Source organism: Salvelinus fontinalis, chromosome 21 (assembly GCF_029448725.1).
Source record: "Salvelinus fontinalis isolate EN_2023a chromosome 21, ASM2944872v1, whole genome shotgun sequence".
Classification (NCBI taxonomy): Eukaryota; Metazoa; Chordata; class Actinopteri; order Salmoniformes; family Salmonidae; genus Salvelinus; species Salvelinus fontinalis.
The window spans coordinates 10,789,725-10,808,814 of NC_074685.1; the positions used below are offsets into that span (position 1 = coordinate 10,789,725).

Below are 19,090 nucleotides of genomic sequence, written 5' to 3' on the forward strand. Positions count from 1 at the left end.
CTTGAGTTGCATGTTGTGTTAAGATGAAATACCATAAACGAAATGTGATTTCTGTCATTCTGAGCACTGTGGGTGGACGTCCTAATCAGGTTACTCACCCAATGCACATGGGTCCGGTAAATTAAAATGCTGCCGGTTAAATGTCCGGCACCACATTTTCCTAACGGAAACCCTGACACACACAGAGAGAGAGAGAGAGAGAGAGAGAGAGAGAGAGAGAGAGAGAGAGAGAGAGGCCCACCGGCTCGTCATGCTTGTGTAAGATAAGTGTGAAATATGGAGCAAAGTTTAGCCTGTGTAATTATTTGTGAAACATTATGTGTATGGATGAGTTAAATACCAGTATGAGTTCACTCCCCTAACCCAGACGATGCTAGGCAAATTGTGCACCACCCTATGGAACTTCCGACCACGGCCGGTTGTGATAGAGCCCGGGATCGAACCCAGGTCTGTAATGACACCTGTAGCACTACGATGCAGTGCCTTTGATCCCTGTGCCACTCGGGAGGCCTAAAGAAGGATTTTTAAGCCTTTAAATCCATTGAAACATGGATTGTGTATGTGTGCCAAGACAAAAGATTTAAGTGCCTTTGAATGGGGTATGGTAGTAGGTGCCAGGTGCACCGGTTTGAGTGTGTCAAGAACTGCAACGCTGCTGGGTTGTTCACACTCAAGTTTCCCGTATGTATCAAGAATGGTCCACCACCCAAAGGACATCCAGCCAACTTGACACAACTGTGGGAAGCATTGGAGTCACATGGGCCCTGTGCAATGCTTGACAGGTGTAGAGTCCATGCCCTGACAAATTGAGGCTGTTCTGAGGGCAAAAGGGGGTGCAACTCAATATTAGGAAGATGTTTCTAGTGTATGCCCCAATGGCTGTTCATTGTGTGTGTGTGTAGTGGTATGTGTGTTTACAGTACCAGTCAAAAGTTTGGACACACCTACTCATCCCAGGGTTTTTCTTTATTTTTACTATTTTCTACATTGTAGAATAATAGTGAAGACATCAAAACTATGAAATAACACATATGAAATCATGTAGTAACCAAAAAAGTAATACACCCTTTGCCTTGATGACAGCTTTGAACCCTCTTGGCATTCTCTCAACCAATTAGCAGGTGTCCCTTGTTAAAAGTTAATTTGTGGAACTTATTTCCTCCTTAATGCGTTTGAGCCAATCAGGTGTGTTGTAAAAGGGTAGTGGTGGTATACAGAAGATAGTCCTATTTGGTAAAAGACCAAGTCCATATTATGGCAAGAACAGCTCAAATAAGAAAATCGAAATGACAGTCCATCATTACTTTAAGACATGAAGGTCAGTCAATGCAGTCGCAACAACCATCAAGTGCTGTGATGAAACTGTCTCTCATGAGGACTGCCACAGGTAAGGAAGACCCAGAGTTACCTCTGCTGCAGAGGATAAGTGCATTAGTTATCAGCCTCAGATTGCAGCCCAAATAAATGCTTCCCAGAGTTCAAGTAACAGACACATCTCAACATCAGCTGTTCAGAGGAGACTGCATGAATCAGGCCTTCATGGACAAATTGCTGCAAAGAAAGCATTATTAAAAGACACCACTATGATGAAGAGACTTGGTTGGGCCAAGAAACACGAGCAATGGACATTAGAACGGTATAAATCTGTCCTTTGGTCTGATGAGTCCAAATGTGAGATTCTTCGTTCCAACCGCACGTGTGGTTCCCACCGTGAAGCATGGAGAAGGAGGTGGGATGGTGCTTTGCTGGTGACACTGTCAGTGATTTATTTAGAATTCAAGGCACACTTAACCAGCATGGCTACCAAAGCATTCTGTAGCGATACGCCATCCCATCTGGTTTGAGCTTAGTGGGATTATAATTTGTTTTTCAACAGGATAATGACCCAACACACACCTTCAGGCTGTGTAAGGGCTATTTGACTAAGAAGGAGAGTGATGGAGTGCTGCATCAGATGACCTGGCTTCCACAATCACCGACCTCAACCCAATTGAGATGGTTTGGGATGAGTTGAACCGCAGAGTGAAGGAAAAGCAGCCAACAAGTGCTCAGCATATGTGGGAACTCCTTCAAGACAGTTGGAAAAGCATTCCAGGTGAAGCTGGTTGAGAGAATGCCAATAGTGTGCAAAGCTGTCATCAAGGCAAAGGGTGGCTACTTCGAAGAACCTAAAATATATTTTGATTAGTTTAACACTTTTTTTGGTTACCACATGATTCCATATGTGTGATTTCATAGTTTTGATGCCTTCACTATTATTCTACAATGTAGAAAATAGTCACACAAAAAAACAACCTTGAATGAGTAGGTGTGTCCAAACTTTTGACTGGTACTGTACGTGTGAGGTGTGTGTTGGCTTGCGTGCAGTGTGTGTCAGACCCAGGCTGGGGCCAGCTCTCTGAGCTGTAGGTGGTCATGTGAGACTCACTTAGCGGGATCAGCTCCTTTGAAGTAGGCATTAACAGACTCTGTGAAGGCCACAGCAATGGGCAAGGCATCCTGGGACGCCAGGGTCACTGGGCTGGGACCGCGAGACGTCCCTGAGAGAGGGAGAGAATGAAGGGGGGATGGAGAAATGGTGTGAGGTAGAGAGAGAGGGAGGTAAAGAGGGAGCGGGACATGTTGAGAGGAAGAGAGAGTAAGACCAAACGAGATGGAATGAGTGTACTGTTACTTTTACTGAAGAGTACATTTCAATTCAATTCAACATCAAAAGCATCACACAGTTAAGTTACCAAATAAGGTCAGTCATTACGAAGAAAAGTAGGAACAATTCCATTTCAAAATATCCAAGCCATTACATGCAAAAATAATCATACCTGTCTAGGAATGACATTTTGTTTGAATAAAAGAGGAGGTATTATTAAGTCAGGTTACCATTCATCATTTGAATGAATAACTGTTTGGGATCTTCGAGTAAGAAAGTTAAATACTGGAATGAACTTCCTACCTTCAAACGTGTTATTCAACAGAACACGACCATGCTGAACTCGTTATTATGTTGATTACGCTGACAGAGACACTTTAAAAATATATATTTTTCATGAGCAGGCAGACATTGGCGAGCACACAGCAAATCCGAGTGGCCATTGTTAGTGTGTCACAAATAGGCGCGTGTCCGGGCTGATTGACCACACGCCCTACCTGCAGGCGTTTCACAGCACTTCTCAAAGGTAGGCAGCTTCCCGATGAAACCATCATCCTCTTTAAAGGCCCAAAAGAAAAATAGGAAAGAAACCAAAAAGTCACAGAAAGCAATGAGATGAGGTGAGATTGATGGTACTGGGCAGGTGAGATGAGGTGAGATTGATGGTACTGGGCAGGTGAGATGGTACTGGGCAGGTGAGATGGTACTGGGCAGGTGAGATGAGGTGAGATTGATGGTACTGGGCAGGTGAGATGAGGTGAGTTTGATGGTACTGGGCAGGTGAGATGGTACTGGGCAGGTGAGATGAGGTGAGTGATGGTACTGGGCAGGTGAGATGGTACTGGGCAGGTGAGATGAGGTGAGATTGATGGTACTGGGCAGGTGAGATGGTACTGGGCAGGTGAGATGAGGTGAGATTGATGGTACTGGGCAGGTGAGATGGTACTGGGCAGGTGAGATGAGGTGAGATTGATGGTACTGGGCAGGTGAGATGGTACAAGGTAATGGGCTCTCAACCAAAACACCTGTGTGTGAATGTGAGCATTTGTGTGAGATTAGAATGGTGAGAAACCCTAAAGACACACGGTGTAGTAGGCTTCACAGAGTAGAGTGAAAGAACAGTAGAGCAGTGGTTCCCACTGGGTGGCAGGTAGCCTAGCGGTTAGAGCGTTGGGCCAGTAACCGAAAAGTTGCTGGTTCAAATACCCGAGCTGTCAAGGTTAAAAATCTGTTGATGTGCCATTGAGCAAGGCACATAACCCTACTCCAGTGGTGCTGTACTACTATAGATGACCCTGCAAAACAGCACATTTCACTGCACCTATCCAGTGTATGTGACAATAAAACCCTTTTTTCGGTTACTGTACCACAAACTGAATTTTGCTCTACCCGGAGTTCCCCTGAAGTACCGCTTTGTGCATTTTAACAGTAGGCCTATGGTCTAATTAGTCTTCTCAAGTACCCCTGTGGATAGACCAAGTACTCCCAGGGGTCCTAGTACCCCTGTGGATAGAACAGGTACCCTCAGGTCCTAGTACCCCTGGTTATGAACCACTGCAGTAGAGGGAGAAGGAGGAAGAGAGGAGACTCACTTTGGTTGAGGAGAAACAGAGGACAGGGAGAAAGGAGGAACTCTGGTTCCGGTGAGGAAAGGGAGGGACGGAAGATACGCTCAGGCCCTGTGAGGAGGAGAGGAGTGAGGGAAGGAAGGAGAGAAGCCCAATAAGGTTTAAAGACAAGAAGTGGGTTTAGGTCAGGTGAGAGTGGAGAAAAGGAAACAAGCAGAAAATATGGGGAGGAAAGGAAAGACAATATATAAGGGAGGAGAGGAAAGGGAATACAGTGTCAGTCTGTCAGTCAGAGGAAAGGGAATACGAGAGGGAGGAGAGGGACTATATAAAAAGAGGAAGGACGAGAGGAAAGGGAATCCATAAGGGAGAAGAGAGGGATGAGAGGAAGTAGTAAAGAAATATGATTTGAGGGAGAGGGGAGGAGGTGAAAGGAGAAGAGAGGAATGGAGAGGAGAAGACTGTAAAGAGGAGAAGTGAAGAGTAGAGAGGAGTAGACTGTAGAGAGAGGAGGTGATGGAGCTAGGTTATGTCCTTAATCCTTACCCACTGTGGGTGTGTTGGAGGCACTGAGAGAGGCGGTGGAGGACAGGGAGGAGGAGCTCTCTGCCCGGGCCAGGGGAGCAGCCGGAGGAGGACTGGCATTGGACAATGTCTTGGTCGGGCTGAATGGCCGCACCTGGTTGGTTAGACAGCACAAACCCAGAAATCAACCAATGGTAATGGATACCACTAATTAGCCCCATACAGTGTAAATAACAAGAGCAAAAATAAATAAATGTTGTCCATTATCATGAATCAATAGAGAATGGTTCCACAAATCAATACTCTGATGCCCACAGTTTAGGTTCTCTAAGTCTAGTGAAGACACTGGGCAGATACTCCGAATGGAGACTGACACTGGGCAGATACTCCGAATGGAGACTGACACTGGGCAGATACTCCGAATGGAGACTGACACTGGGCAGATACTCCGAATGGAGACTGACACTGGGCAGATACTCCGAATGGAGACTGACACTGGGCAGATACTCCGAATGGAGACTGACACTGGGCAGATACTCCGAATGGAGACTGACACTGGGCAGATACTCCGAATGGAGACTGACACTGGGCAGATACTCCGAATGGAGACTGACACTGGGCAGATACTCCGAATGGAGACTGACACTGGGCAGATACTCCGAATGGAGACTGACACTGGGCAGATACTCCGAATGGAGACTGACACTGGGCAGATACTCCGAATGGAGACTGACACTGGGCAGATACTCCGAATGGAGACTGACACTGGGCAGATACTCCGAATGGAGACTGACACTGGGCAGATACTCCGAATGGAGACTGACACTGGGCAGATACTCCGAATGGAGACTGACACTGGGCAGATACTCCGAATGGAGACTGACACTGGGCAGATACTCCGAATGGAGACTGACACTGGGCAGATACTCCGAATGGAGACTGACACTGGGCAGATACTCCGAATGGAGACTGACACTGGGCAGATACTCCGAATGGAGACTGACACTGGGCAGATACTCCGAATGGAGACTGACACTGGGCAGATACTCCGGTGGAGATTGACACTGGGCAAGTACTCACAATTTCATTTATTCCTGTGAGTTTTCCTGTGGGTAGTTTGGGTCTGGAAGAGGGTCGTGGAGGAGCCACCATGGCCCCAGTTTGAGGGGTAGTGGGTCTGGCCAGGGCAGGCACTGCAGGGAGGGGGGACAAAAAGGAAAGGACCAGTAAGAATCCAGGGTATGATGAGGTAAAACATACTGCACTATGTAATATACTTCTGATACAATTCTTAACAGGTTCAGTGCATTTTGAACTTTTTAGACATCACTGAGTCACTTAAAGTAATGCAAAACCATGCATCAACAAAGAAGTCACGACATGCACAAATTCTGAATCATAAAATACAGAACAAAATACCGATCACTCACAACACTGTGTTAACAATTCTCTAAGGCAAACAAGCATATGCCCCTCAAAACAAAAACACACATTAAATAAATACATTATTTAACAAAACCTATTGTAAATAAGGTTGAAATAAAATAATAGTTATAAAGGCTGGAAACTGAAAAAAATGTTTTAAAAAGTACTACAAAAGAGAAAAATGGCAAAGGCAAAACTTTACACTTCACTCAGGAAAAAACCCATCTCAGTTTATGCCATGCTAGAGGTTACCGTTGTGTGCTTGGCTAGCTGCTGCTGCTGCTGCCACCATCCCCTCTGTCAGAGCTGAAAAGACCTCAGAGACAGAGGAGGTGCTAACCTCCACAACCCCACTGCTCAGCGCCATCTTATAATAGGGATCAGCGGAGTCATCAGAGAAGAAACAGAAGGACCGGCAAGACTGAGGCCTGCTGGTAGGAGGGTTAGACTGGGTCCGGTCGGCGTTGACCAGACCTGTACCCGGACCGCAGCTCTGCTGGCGTCGGACTGGCACAAAGTCGTCATTGACGTCAATCCACTGGCTCTGGGACCAGGTAAAGGCAGACTGGTTCTCTCCCTGAGGCACGCTGGTTGGGTCTGGGCCTGCGGGGGCTGGGGTTGGATCCTGGGGTTCTATGGGCTCATCCTGCCGGGTGATGGGGGCGCTCTGGGCCCGGGCTGGGATGGGCTTCAGGGCCAGAAAGGGGACAGCTGGTGAGTTCCATGGAGAGAAGGTGGTGGTGGTAGTGGTGGTGGAGGAAGGTAGAGGGGTGACCTCTCCTTTGGCCTGCTGCAGGCCGTCTGCCAGTGGGGGAGAGGATAGCTCCTGCTGTAACACCCCCTCATCTGTAGATGGCACATAACAGTCCAGGGCAGGGCAGAGTGATGAACCTATGCCACAGAGTAAGGAGGAGGAACCATACTAGCTAACATTTACAAAGATACTCATGCAAACATCTTTACATTCCTATGTCATATAATGATTTCTGTTGCATTATACTGAACAAACTAGTACCTTTTTTTTTTTCACTCAAAGAACAAGGCTTGGGGATGCCTGTCTACAGATCACTATAATTAAACTAGTTTCCATCTATGGAACAGCCAGGTGTGGGCATACTTCACTGTGAACTGCAATCCTATGCAATCTCTGTGCAACATTAGGCAATGTGAGAGTCAGGCTGTGACAGGAATGAATGCCTGGCATGTTTCAGTCTTAACTGGAAATAAATAGTGTTAGAGGATTACAGCTGGTTGAGAGGATATCAGCTACTCTGACTTGGAGTGTTAGGTCCTCACACCACGCAGACACCTTATCAAAGCTAAGCAGGGCTCTCAGTCCAACACTAATTCAGTTATCCATCTTCCTCATTGGATTAGTTGAACAAAGTATACACAACTACAACTGAAAATGTACAATAAAAGAGTGGATTGGAGAAAATTGGCGCAAACATTGGAAAAAAATAAATCACCAAACACCAACACCAAGCAACTGAATAAAACGTTGGATGCAATGTTAAGGCTTTTTGTAAGTGAGGTTAGATAGTTGGACACTGATTCAGTACAGCGCAACCGCACAGAAAACACTGGTCTAAATAGGTGCAGCTAGGGCAAACACATTTTACCTGCCTCCCCTAGCAGAAACACAGGGGACTCGTTAATGTGTAGAGGACATAGAGGAATGGAGAGGAAAAGAGAGTCGATGTCTTGAGGAGGCGGGGAGAAAGGAGGGTTAACACACAGAGATAGAAAACAACACAGCAACTAAACCAAACTCAGACCGCAAAGAATTGGCTAAAATAACTACCTGCAAAAGAACAAAGTCAGAAAGCCCTACATAATCAAATAAAACTAAAGCCTAATCATCTCTTTCAAGCTTGCCAAATGACTGACTCCAAAGCAGATGCACATTTGCAGTTCAGTCAGGGCCAGATGCATGTTTACATTTCAGTCAGAGCCAGATGCATGTTTGCAGTTCAGTCAGGGCCAGATGCATGTTTGCAGTTCAGTCAGAGCCAGATGCATGTTTACATTTCAGTCAGGGCCAGATGCATGTTTGCAGTTCAGTCAGGGCCAGATGCATGTTTGCAGTTCAGTCAGATGCATGTTTGCAGTTCAGTCAGATGCATGTTTGCAGTTCAGTCAGATGCATGTTTGCAGTTCAGTCAGATGCATGTTTGCAGTTCAGTCAGATGCATGTTTGCAGTTCAGTCAGATGCATGTTTGCAGTTCAGTCAGATGCATGTTTGCAGTTCAGTCAGATGCATGTTTGCAGTTCAGTCAGATGCATGTTTGCAGTTCAGTCAGATGCATGTTTACAGTTCAGTCAGATGCATGTTTACAGTTCAGTCAGATGCATGTTTACAGTTCAGTCAGATGCATGTTTACAGTTCAGTCAGATGCATGTTTACAGTTCAGTCAGATGCATGTTTACAGTTCAGTCAGATGCATGTTTACAGTTCAGTCAGATGCATGTTTACAGTTCAGTCAGATGCATGTTTACAGTTCAGTCAGATGCATGTTTACAGTTCAGTCAGATGCATGTTTACAGTTCAGTCAGATGCATGTTTACAGTTCAGTCAGATGCATGTTTACAGTTCAGTCAGATGCATGTTTACAGTTCAGTCAGATGCATGTTTACAGTTCAGTCAGATGAATGTTTACAGTTCAGTCAGATGAATGTTTACAGTTCAGTCAGATGAATGTTTACAGTTCAGTCAGAGCCAGATGAATGTTTACAGTTCAGTCAGGGCCAGATGCATGTTTGCAGTTCAGTCAGAGCCAGATGAATGTTTACAGTTCAGTCAGGGCCAGATGCATGTTTGCAGTTCAGTCAGATGCATGTTTACAGTTCAGTCAGATGCATGTTTACAGTTCAGTCAGATGCATGTTTACAGTTCAGTCAGATGCATGTTTACAGTTCAGTCAGATGCATGTTTACAGTTCAGTCAGATGCATGTTTACAGTTCAGTCAGATGCATGTTTACAGTTCAGTCAGATGCATGTTTACAGTTCAGTCAGATGCATGTTTACAGTTCAGTCAGATGCATGTTTACAGTTCAGTCAGATGCATGTTTACAGTTCAGTCAGATGCATGTTTACAGTTCAGTCAGATGCATGTTTACAGTTCAGTCAGATGCATGTTTACAGTTCAGTCAGATGAATGTTTACAGTTCAGTCAGATGAATGTTTACAGTTCAGTCAGATGAATGTTTACAGTTCAGTCAGAGCCAGATGAATGTTTACAGTTCAGTCAGGGCCAGATGCATGTTTGCAGTTCAGTCAGAGCCAGATGAATGTTTACAGTTCAGTCAGGGCCAGATGCATGTTTGCAGTTCAGTCAGGGCCAGATGAATGTTTACAGTTCAGTCAGGGCCAGATGCATGTTTACAGTTCAGTCAGGGCCAGATGCATGTTTGCAGTTCAGTCAGAGCCAGATGCATGTTTACAGTTCAGTCAGGGCCAGATGAATGTTTGCAGTTCAGTCAGGGCCAGATGCATGTTTACAGTTCAGTCAGATGAATGTTTACAGTTCAGTCAGATGAATGTTTACAGTTCAGTCAGGGCCAGATGCATGTTTGCAGTTCAGTCAGGGCCAGATGCATGTTTGCAGTTCAGTCAGGGCCAGATGCATGTTTGCAGTTCAGTCAGAGCCAGATGAATGTTACAGTTCAGTCAGATGAATGTTTACAGTTCAGTCAGATGAATGTTTACAGTTCAGTCAGATGAATGTTTACAGTTCAGTCAGATGAATGTTTACAGTTCAGTCAGATGAATGTTTACAGTTCAGTCAGATGAATGTTTACAGTTCAGTCAGATGAATGTTTACAGTTCAGTCAGATGAATGTTTACAGTTCAGTCAGATGCATGTTTACAGTTCAGTCAGGGCCAGATGCATGTTTGCAGTTCAGTCAGAGCCATATGCATGTTTACAGTTCAGTCAGAGCCAGATGCATGTTTACAGTTCAGTCAGAGCCAGATGAATGTTTACAGTTCAGTCAGGGCCAGATGAATGTTTGCAGTTCAGTCAGGGCCAGATGCATGTTTACAGTTCAGTCAGATGAATGTTTACAGTTCAGTCAGGGCCAGATGCATGTTTGCAGTTCAGTCAGGGCCAGATGCATGTTTGCAGTTCAGTCAGGGCCAGATGCATGTTTGCAGTTCAGTCAGAGCCAGATGAATGTTACAGTTCAGTCAGATGAATGTTTACAGTTCAGTCAGATGAATGTTTACAGTTCAGTCAGATGAATGTTTACAGTTCAGTCAGATGAATGTTTACAGTTCAGTCAGATGAATGTTTACAGTTCAGTCAGATGAATGTTTACAGTTCAGTCAGATGAATGTTTACAGTTCAGTCAGGGCCAGATGCATGTTTGCAGTTCAGTCGGGGCCAGATGCATGTTTGCAGTTCAGTCAGGGCCAGATGCATGTTTGCAGTTCAGTCAGAGCCAGATGAATGTTACAGTTCAGTCAGATGAATGTTTACAGTTCAGTCAGATGAATGTTTACAGTTCAGTCAGATGAATGTTTACAGTTCAGTCAGATGAATGTTTACAGTTCAGTCAGATGCATGTTTACAGTTCAGTCAGGGCCAGATGCATGTTTGCAGTTCAGTCAGGGCCAGATGCATGTTTGCAGTTCAGTCAGAGCCAGATGAATGTTTGCAGTTCAGTCAGAGCCAGATGAATGTTTGCAGTTCAGTCAGAGCCAGATGAATGTTTGCAGTTCAGTCAGAGCCAGATGCATGTTTGCAGTTCAGTCAGGGCCAGATGCATGTTTACAGTTCAGTCAGGGCCAGATGCATGTTTACAGTTCAGTCAGGGCCAGATGCATGTTTACAGTTCAGTCAGGGCCAGATGCATGTTTACAGTTCAGTCAGATGCATGTTTACAGTTCAGTCAGATGAATGTTTACAGTTCAGTCAGATGAATGTTTACAGTTCAGTCAGATGAATGTTTACAGTTCAGTCAGATGAATGTTTACAGTTCAGTCAGATGAATGTTTACAGTTCAGTCAGATGAATGTTTGCAGTTCAGTCAGGGCCAGATGCATGTTTGCAGTTCAGTCAGAGCCAGATGAATGTTTACAGTTCAGTCAGATGAATGTTTACAGTTCAGTCAGATGAATGTTTACAGTTCAGTCAGATGAATGTTTACAGTTCAGTCAGATGCATGTTTGCAGTTCAGTCAGATGCATGTTTGCAGTTCAGTCAGATGAATGTTTACAGTTCAGTCAGATGAATGTTTACAGTTCAGTCAGATGAATGTTTACAGTTCAGTCAGATGAATGTTTACAGTTCAGTCAGATGAATGTTTACAGTTCAGTCAGATGCATGTTTGCAGTTCAGTCAGATGCATGTTTGCAGTTCAGTCAGGGCCAGATGCATGTTTGCAGTTCAGTCAGGGCCAGATGAATGTTTGCAGTTCAGTCAGGGCCAGATGAATGTTTGCAGTTCAGTCAGGGCCAGATGAATGTTTGCAGTTCAGTCAGGGCCAGATGAATGTTTGCAGTTCAGTCAGAGCCAGATGAATGTTTGCAGTTCAGTCAGAGCCAGATGAATGTTTGCAGTTCAGTCAGAGCCAGATGAATGTTTGCAGTTCAGTCAGAGCCAGATGAATGTTTGCAGTTCAGTCAGAGCCAGATGAATGTTTGCAGTTCAGTCAGAGCCAGATGAATGTTTACAGTTCAGTCAGAGCCAGATGAATGTTTACAGTTCAGTCAGATGAATGTTTACAGTTCAGTCAGATGAATGTTTACAGTTCAGTCAGATGAATGTTTACAGTTCAGTCAGATGAATGTTTACAGTTCAGTCAGATGAATGTTTACAGTTCAGTCAGATGAATGTTTACAGTTCAGTCAGATGAATGTTTACAGTTCAGTCAGATGAATGTTTACAGTTCAGTCAGATGAATGTTTGCAGTTCAGTCAGATGAATGTTTGCAGTTCAGTCAGAGCCAGATGAATGTTTGCAGTTCAGTCAGAGCCAGATGAATGTTTGCAGTTCAGTCAGAGCCAGATGAATGTTTGCAGTTCAGTCAGGGCCAGATGAATGTTTGCAGTTCAGTCAGATGAATGTTTGCAGTTCAGTCAGATGAATGTTTGCAGTTCAGTCAGATGAATGTTTACAGTTCAGTCAGATGAATGTTTACAGTTCAGTCAGATGAATGTTTACAGTTCAGTCAGATGAATGTTTACAGTTCAGTCAGATGCATGTTTGCAGTTCAGTCAGATGCATGTTTGCAGTTCAGTCAGATGCATGTTTGCAGTTCAGTCAGATGCATGTTTACAGTTCAGTCAGATGAATGTTTGCAGTTCAGTCAGGGCCAGATGAATGTGTTGTATGTGTGTATTAATGGCTGGTAATGCCTCTATTGTACACAGAGAGCTTAAACAGGTATTTAAAGGACTTAAGAGTCATCACAGTATCCTAACCAGGGCACTTTACACAGATTTTTGGGCTTTTAAGGTGGAACTTTTGACAATAATGAGATAGTGTTTGACAACATACGTGCCAATAGGCATTATTGCCAACCCTCTGACCCAAACTAGGTGCCAATTAACTGTGGATTACGATTAGCCCAGGCAATGGGTCAGTGCTAACGTAACTATTTCAACACACAGTCAGTCACACACAGACACGCACAGAGACGCCACACAACATAAACCTTGCCACTGAAACCAGCTTCTCACATATCTGTACTGGAGTGAGAGGCAGGACAGTGTGAACGAGAGAAAGAGGGATGTAAAGGAAATAAACAATTCAACTAAACACACATGTACTTACAAATGCAAATACAGCCCCCCCCCCCCCCACAGCCAAATGCATACTAATCAAAACTGTAACAATAATTATTCATCACATAAAAGAACAAAGCTTAAAAGACAGTTAATTGAATAACACAAATTAAAATAAAATAAAATAAACTGTAAATAAAATAAAGTCAATGGGCAAAACCTCCCCACACGACACTTGATGTCAAACTTTCAAAAAAAGAAGCAAGGTTACATGACCTATTAGAATGTCATATCAACAATAAACACACAAACAAAACATGTTCAGTGACACAGACACACAAGTTCAGTTTAGGTTGGGAGTGAGCACCCAAAACCAACCCGCAAAAAAAAAATTTTTTTTTAAAAGAGGTAAAATTACCAGGAATTCTGCAAAAAATGGGTTTGATTTAGGAAATCTGTTCCAAAATATTGCCACAAATAAAAAAGACATACGTGATAGTGTCTCAATGTAATCAAATATAATCTCTTTTGGTGTCAATGTGTACAGTAGGAGCTTACTTGCATGTGGAGCTTTTTCATTTTTGAATATCATTTAACCTTTATTTAACTATGTGGGGTCATGTCTGTATCAGTAGCAGTTAGAAGTAATAATGAAAACCAATGCCATTTATAAAGAGAGTTCAAATGATCCAGACAGAACCCCATCATGGTCGGCACCGAACTCACCCAGCCACCCATAGGAATACATTGAAACGCTCTGTTACGCTTGAAGGGCGGGGCTTACCTGTTGATGAGGACACTGAGGAGGAGGAGCCTCTTAGGGTGGGGGCGGGGCCGAACGGATCCAGTGAGAGAAGGTCATTATTGAGAGCAGGTCTACTGCTGAGAGAGAGAGAGAGAGAGAGGAGGGATGGATAGAGAAAGTGATGTGGAAATGAGAGCAATTACTAAACAGTGAGAGTAGGGCAATCAAGGGTGTGTATCAACTGTTTCTGAGCCAATTAGTATCTGTAAAAGTTAGGAGAATCTTTATCCTGTACTTACTCATTGAAATATGTTGACATCCTGGCCTTTCCCAACTCATCACCTGGTTGAGAAGAGAACATACAAATAACAACCTTAACCTCAGCACACACACAAGGTTACTAGGTGCAGGGAACACCCTGCCCCACACAGACAGGCGTTTAAACCACACACTGTAGGGAGCAAGAGAGCCCATGCTACAGGATAGGGCTGCAGTGCTCTCTGTGTGGCTCACACTAGTGTGTTCATGTGTTATTTGTACAGTAGCAGAGGTTCCCCACCAGCAAGACATTCCTCTATTGGTCCCAAATATAACCCATTTTATTTTCAGATCTACATCAAACTACGTAGCTCCTTGCGACTGTGGCAAACAGATAGTGTTAGAAAAGTTGTTAAATGTTGAAGATGATCGTTTGAAGCATTGCTTTATTAGCTAGCATGTTCGTTTGTGTTAGCTTTAGCTGTAGAGTACAGTATTAGCCACAGGGTGGGGGGAGCTGAGGTGGGAGTGTGGAGGTCTACTTGGCATGGCATGTTTGGTGGGAGGCAGACTGACTTGAGAGGTACGTATAGTACTCACCTAGCACCTGAGAGCCTATCGCTGAGTGGGGATGCATTCCTGACAGCCCTGAGCATGTTTAAAACACATGGCTATCAATCTCTTAACTCTCCCAAATATACATAGTATCAGCCTTAAACTCTATCAAAAAATTGCATTATCAGTCTTAGTGCTACCAAATTGATAAAATACTTTAAAACTATAACTTGATATGATGGTAATATGAATATCAAAGGATAATAAAGTGATGTTATTAAAACTGTGTATAATGCTACTTAATATATTTGTGATATATTTATTTCTTCATGGTTTACTTGCCAACATCCACTAATAGTTCACAGTTTGAGACAGTTACGTGACTTGTTGCATTCCTTTATAGACAACTAATTCATTTGTTCAAGCACTAATTTGTCCAAGCAGAAAATCAAACATAGCAAAATATACAAATTGTAGCCATAAACTCAGGAGGAAAAATATAATTTCTGACATGCAAAATAAAAACAAGCAATTAAGCAATCAATCTTACTCATTGCTTAGAGGGGGAACAGGAGTCCTCTCTCAAATACACACATATAAAAAACAAACTAAGTTGACTTTAGCTGGGGATATGTTGGTTTTGGCGAGGTTGCTAGGATTTTAAATAACGACCTGAGGCAAGAAAAATGACGTTAAAAAGTCAAAAATGGTCACAGCCATCAAACAGCGGGGGAGAAGGGTCAAATAAAATACTCACTGGATTGGTTCCTTCGCATCTGACCCTGAGAATATAAACACACATGAATTAACTACAGTTAGAATAAGACACACACAGAACTTCAGCCCTAATCCTCCACAAAAACACTCTAGCAATCCCAAAACATACTTCACAAAGACAAACTGAATATCAGAGAAAAGTACATTTGAAGTAAATGTACATAAAACATGGTTATATCTGGAATGTTCTTGTCAGTACTTAGATGTTTTTATTATAACAGACAGTAGGTGATTTGGAATAAGTCCTAGATGGAACCTATCTTCAGTAGCGCAGGGTCAATTCACTTCTGCCTGTACACAGTATCTCCAACTACACGTATTTAAGATGACAGCTCAACGTGTTACTCTTTCAGAATCAAAACTTGCGTAATAACTTACTTCCTGAATAACACTTTCTAAAAACAGAGATATGCACAATACAGGCTATATTTATCAGGTGGCGGTACGGTACTCACAAAACCAAAAAACTGTCCCGAACTAAAATATAATTGATACATGGAAATGTTGAAAAGCGTATTATTAACTATTCCCTGAGGAGAGGCTTTTTTCACATCAGTTTTAAAGAGACAGTAAATCACAGGATTAAGCTTCTCAGACACATACCAGACATTAAACCTAGGGTGAAAAATGCAGCTGCACCGAACAGACAGGACACAGTATCTAACCCCGCACTGCCATCAATCAGGTATGAGAGAGAGAGGTGAGAAGAGAGGGAGAGAGATATTCAAACACTAACAGAGGCAACCAACAGAAGATCTGATGTACTTCTGTGTGACCCAATGGAAACTAAGACCATCAATTCCAATAAAGCCTGTATTGGCACACTGAAAGAGGAGAAAGAAGGAGAAGAGGAACAGAAGGGCTTTAGAGGGAGGCAGCTAAAGCGTCAAAGTGCCGTGAGGCCTGGGTTTAGTCCCACAGGCACTAAGCAGCAAATGGGTTCAATTACAGCTGTAGCCCGCCACACACACACTACAGGTCTCCACACACAGTCACACATAAACCATTCCGGCTTCCACTGCCGTTTCAATACAGGAACAAACAGCACAGAAGGGAACTGAGAAGGAGAAAGACTAATGGCAAGAAATTGATGCAACGTTCATTATCGCCTAGATTTTTTAACTATGGAACATTTAGCGCAGAACATTTCTGTCAATATTAAGGTGGAAAGAAAATACTAAAGATTTGAAAGAGGGAGCAATAAAAGAAAACGGAGAGAATATTCCGGTACTTAGGTGAAAGTCCAAACAGAAAAAAAGACAAACAGTAGGTTGCTACTATTTGTCGTTGGACTGAGAAAATCTTTTAAATGTTAAGTCCTGCTGTCGAGCAAAAACTAATTTGTAATGAACCAAATCCGAATTTCAGGCCTTGGAAAAGCCAGAGAATGTTTTTCCTCAAGAAACTTCTTAATGCTTCAAAAATAACAAAGAAATTCTCCATAAACGAAGGAATTCTTGCCAAAGTTGATTCATGCACAAAAAGTTAGCAGAGTCATGCCTATTTAAAACATATCTGAAAAAAACATTTCTAAACACTGACAAATGTAATGGTCGACTAACCACCATAAAGAATCACATACAAGTCATGTTCAAACCCAGCAGCAAAATGCCCCTAATAAAACAAGAGTAAATACCAATAGAGAGCTAGAGAGAGCATGGTAGACCGAGGGGAGAGAGGGTGAATGAGAAAACGATAGAGATTCAGTGACAGTCGTTTAGAGTGATAGGACTCCTCTAGCGGAAATGGGGAAGCTTACAACCTCCTTCCGAAGCAGCGGACTGTTCACACACACTACTGTTTTCAATTTTAATGGCAGGCGCTATTTCCACCCTGAGCAGGCAGACAGAGAGCGCGGCTCAGAGATTTAGAGATGATATGGCCAGTCAGTCAGTCAAAGTTGAATGGAGAGGTCAACTCCAGGCCTAAAGGTCAAAGGTCAGGCCAGGCTCTGCATGCTGGGGAGCTCTGACAGTCTCTGCATGCCATCTCATCCCATTACGTGACAGCAGGGTGAAGTGGTGTGTGTACTGACTCTGCTGTACAATTAGTTGCATGGTGTTACAGCCGTGGTACCACTGCTTTTAAAAAAGACTTCAGAACGTAGAGACAAGGCCATTCCACCTGTGCCATTCAACCGTTGTGTTAAAGTACGGCAAGAGAGAAAACAAGTGACCAAAACTGAAGACTATTTGTGATACATTTTTACCCTACCGGTCAAACACAGAACACAGTGACTCATCTTAGACAGCTGAGAGAATGATTCAAACAGGCAAAAGAACAGAATAAGGGCAAAAAAGACTTTCAAATATGTATGATTACTGTCTAATGATTCTGGCAGAAGGCTTTATGACTAAGTACCCATTCCGAAATCTTACAGTGGAAATTCAATGTACTATTGCCCTCTAGTGTTAGAGAGGAGATGGGACAGACTGACGGGGAACTGCCCCTCAGACAGAGGAGACGAAGGTTAGTGAATAGGTGCAGCTGTGGTGTAGAGAGGAAACAGACAGAATACATCAGAATGTATTTCTGCATGCTTAGAGGTGTATTTCAGTAGCAATGGTAGTGATGTGCAACGTTCTATATTCATGTTGTAGGATATAGGATTTGACCCTTATCCAAGTGTGTATCCAATACACAAGTGTGGAGGTGAGGAATTATTGTTATATTGATCAGACAGTTTTGTGTGTCTGTCTACTCTCCAATGCGTGTTTGGAATCTCTGGCAATCTGACAGAATTGTGGAGCAACAGGTTTCTATCAAATGAAGTGGTACTGAGTTGACGTACCGAGGTTGGTGGCGATAGGCTGATGTTTCCAATGGAGGCCTTGAGTTGGTCGATGGTGGCTCGGCTTTGTTGTGTCCTGTTGTTGGGCGCCACCGGCTTGATTTCCACGCGGAACTTCCTGGGTTCATCCTCATCCTCCGAGTCACTCGACGAATAGAACGAGTTCTCTTTGGCATGTGGAAAACGAATGAAGGAAGCGGAACGGATCATAACACCACGCCAGATTAGCGGCTATACAGTGTGGCAATACGGTACCGCAGTACAGTGCGGCAATACGGTACCGCAGTACAGTGCGGCAATACGGTACCGCAGTACAGTGCGGCAATACGGTACCGCAGTACAGTGCGGCAATACGGTACCGCAGTACAGTGTGGCAATACGGTACCGCAGTACAGTGCGGCAATACGGTACCGCAGTACAGTGCGGCAATACGGTACCGCAGTACAGTGTGGCAATACGGTACCGCAGTACAGTGCGGCAATACGGTACCGCAGTACAGTGCGGCAATACGGTACCGCAGTACAGTGCGGCAATACGGTACCGCAGTACAGTGTGGCAATACGGTACCGCAGTACAGTGCGGCAATACGGTACCGCAGTACAGTGTGGCAATACGGTACCGCAGTACAGTGCGGCAATACGGTACCGCAGTACAGTGTGGCAATACGGTACCGCAGTACAGTGCGGCAATACGGTACCGCAGTACAGTGCGGCAATACGGTACCGCAGTACAGTGCGGCAATACGGTACCGCAGTACAGTGTGGCAATACGGTACCGCAGTACAGTGTGGCAATACGGTACCGCTATACAGTGTGGCAATACGGTACCGCTATACAGTGTGGCAATACGGTACCGCTATACAGTGTGGCAATACGGTACCGCAGTACAGTGTGGCAATACGGTACCGCTGTACAGTGTGGCAATACGGTACCGCTATACAGTGTGGCAATACGGTAACGCTGTACAGTGTGGCAATACGGTACCGCTATACAGTGTGGCAATACGGTACCGCTATACAGTGTGGCAATACGGTACCGCTGTACAGTGTGGCAATACGGTACCGCTGT

The 19,090-nt window shown here is 43.9% G+C and overlaps 1 protein-coding gene across 10 annotated transcripts in view; it reads right to left on the minus strand.

The window, feature by feature from the left end:
- Positions 1–19,090, minus strand: part of LOC129818148 (F-BAR domain only protein 2-like) — a 93,923-nt gene that overhangs the window by 7,664 nt on the left and 67,169 nt on the right. For 3 of the 10 annotated variants that reach the window (XM_055873789.1, XM_055873787.1, XM_055873795.1), the window contains 10 exons: positions 18,024–18,197; positions 15,213–15,237; positions 14,501–14,548; positions 13,942–13,984; positions 13,682–13,779; positions 6,418–7,056; positions 5,821–5,933; positions 4,762–4,894; positions 4,240–4,326; positions 2,429–2,540 (listed from right to left, as the gene is read on the minus strand). In XM_055873789.1, the coding sequence (XP_055729764.1) occupies positions 2,429–2,540; positions 4,240–4,326; positions 4,762–4,894; positions 5,821–5,933; positions 6,418–7,056; positions 13,682–13,779; positions 13,942–13,984; positions 14,501–14,548; positions 15,213–15,237; positions 18,024–18,197 (1,472 nt within the window). The remainder of the gene's footprint in view (positions 1–2,428; positions 2,541–4,239; positions 4,327–4,761; positions 4,895–5,820; positions 5,934–6,417; positions 7,057–13,681; positions 13,780–13,941; positions 13,985–14,500; positions 14,549–15,212; positions 15,238–18,023; positions 18,198–19,090) is intronic. The other 7 variants (XM_055873788.1, XM_055873790.1, XM_055873792.1 and 4 more) reach the window with 7 other exon arrangements.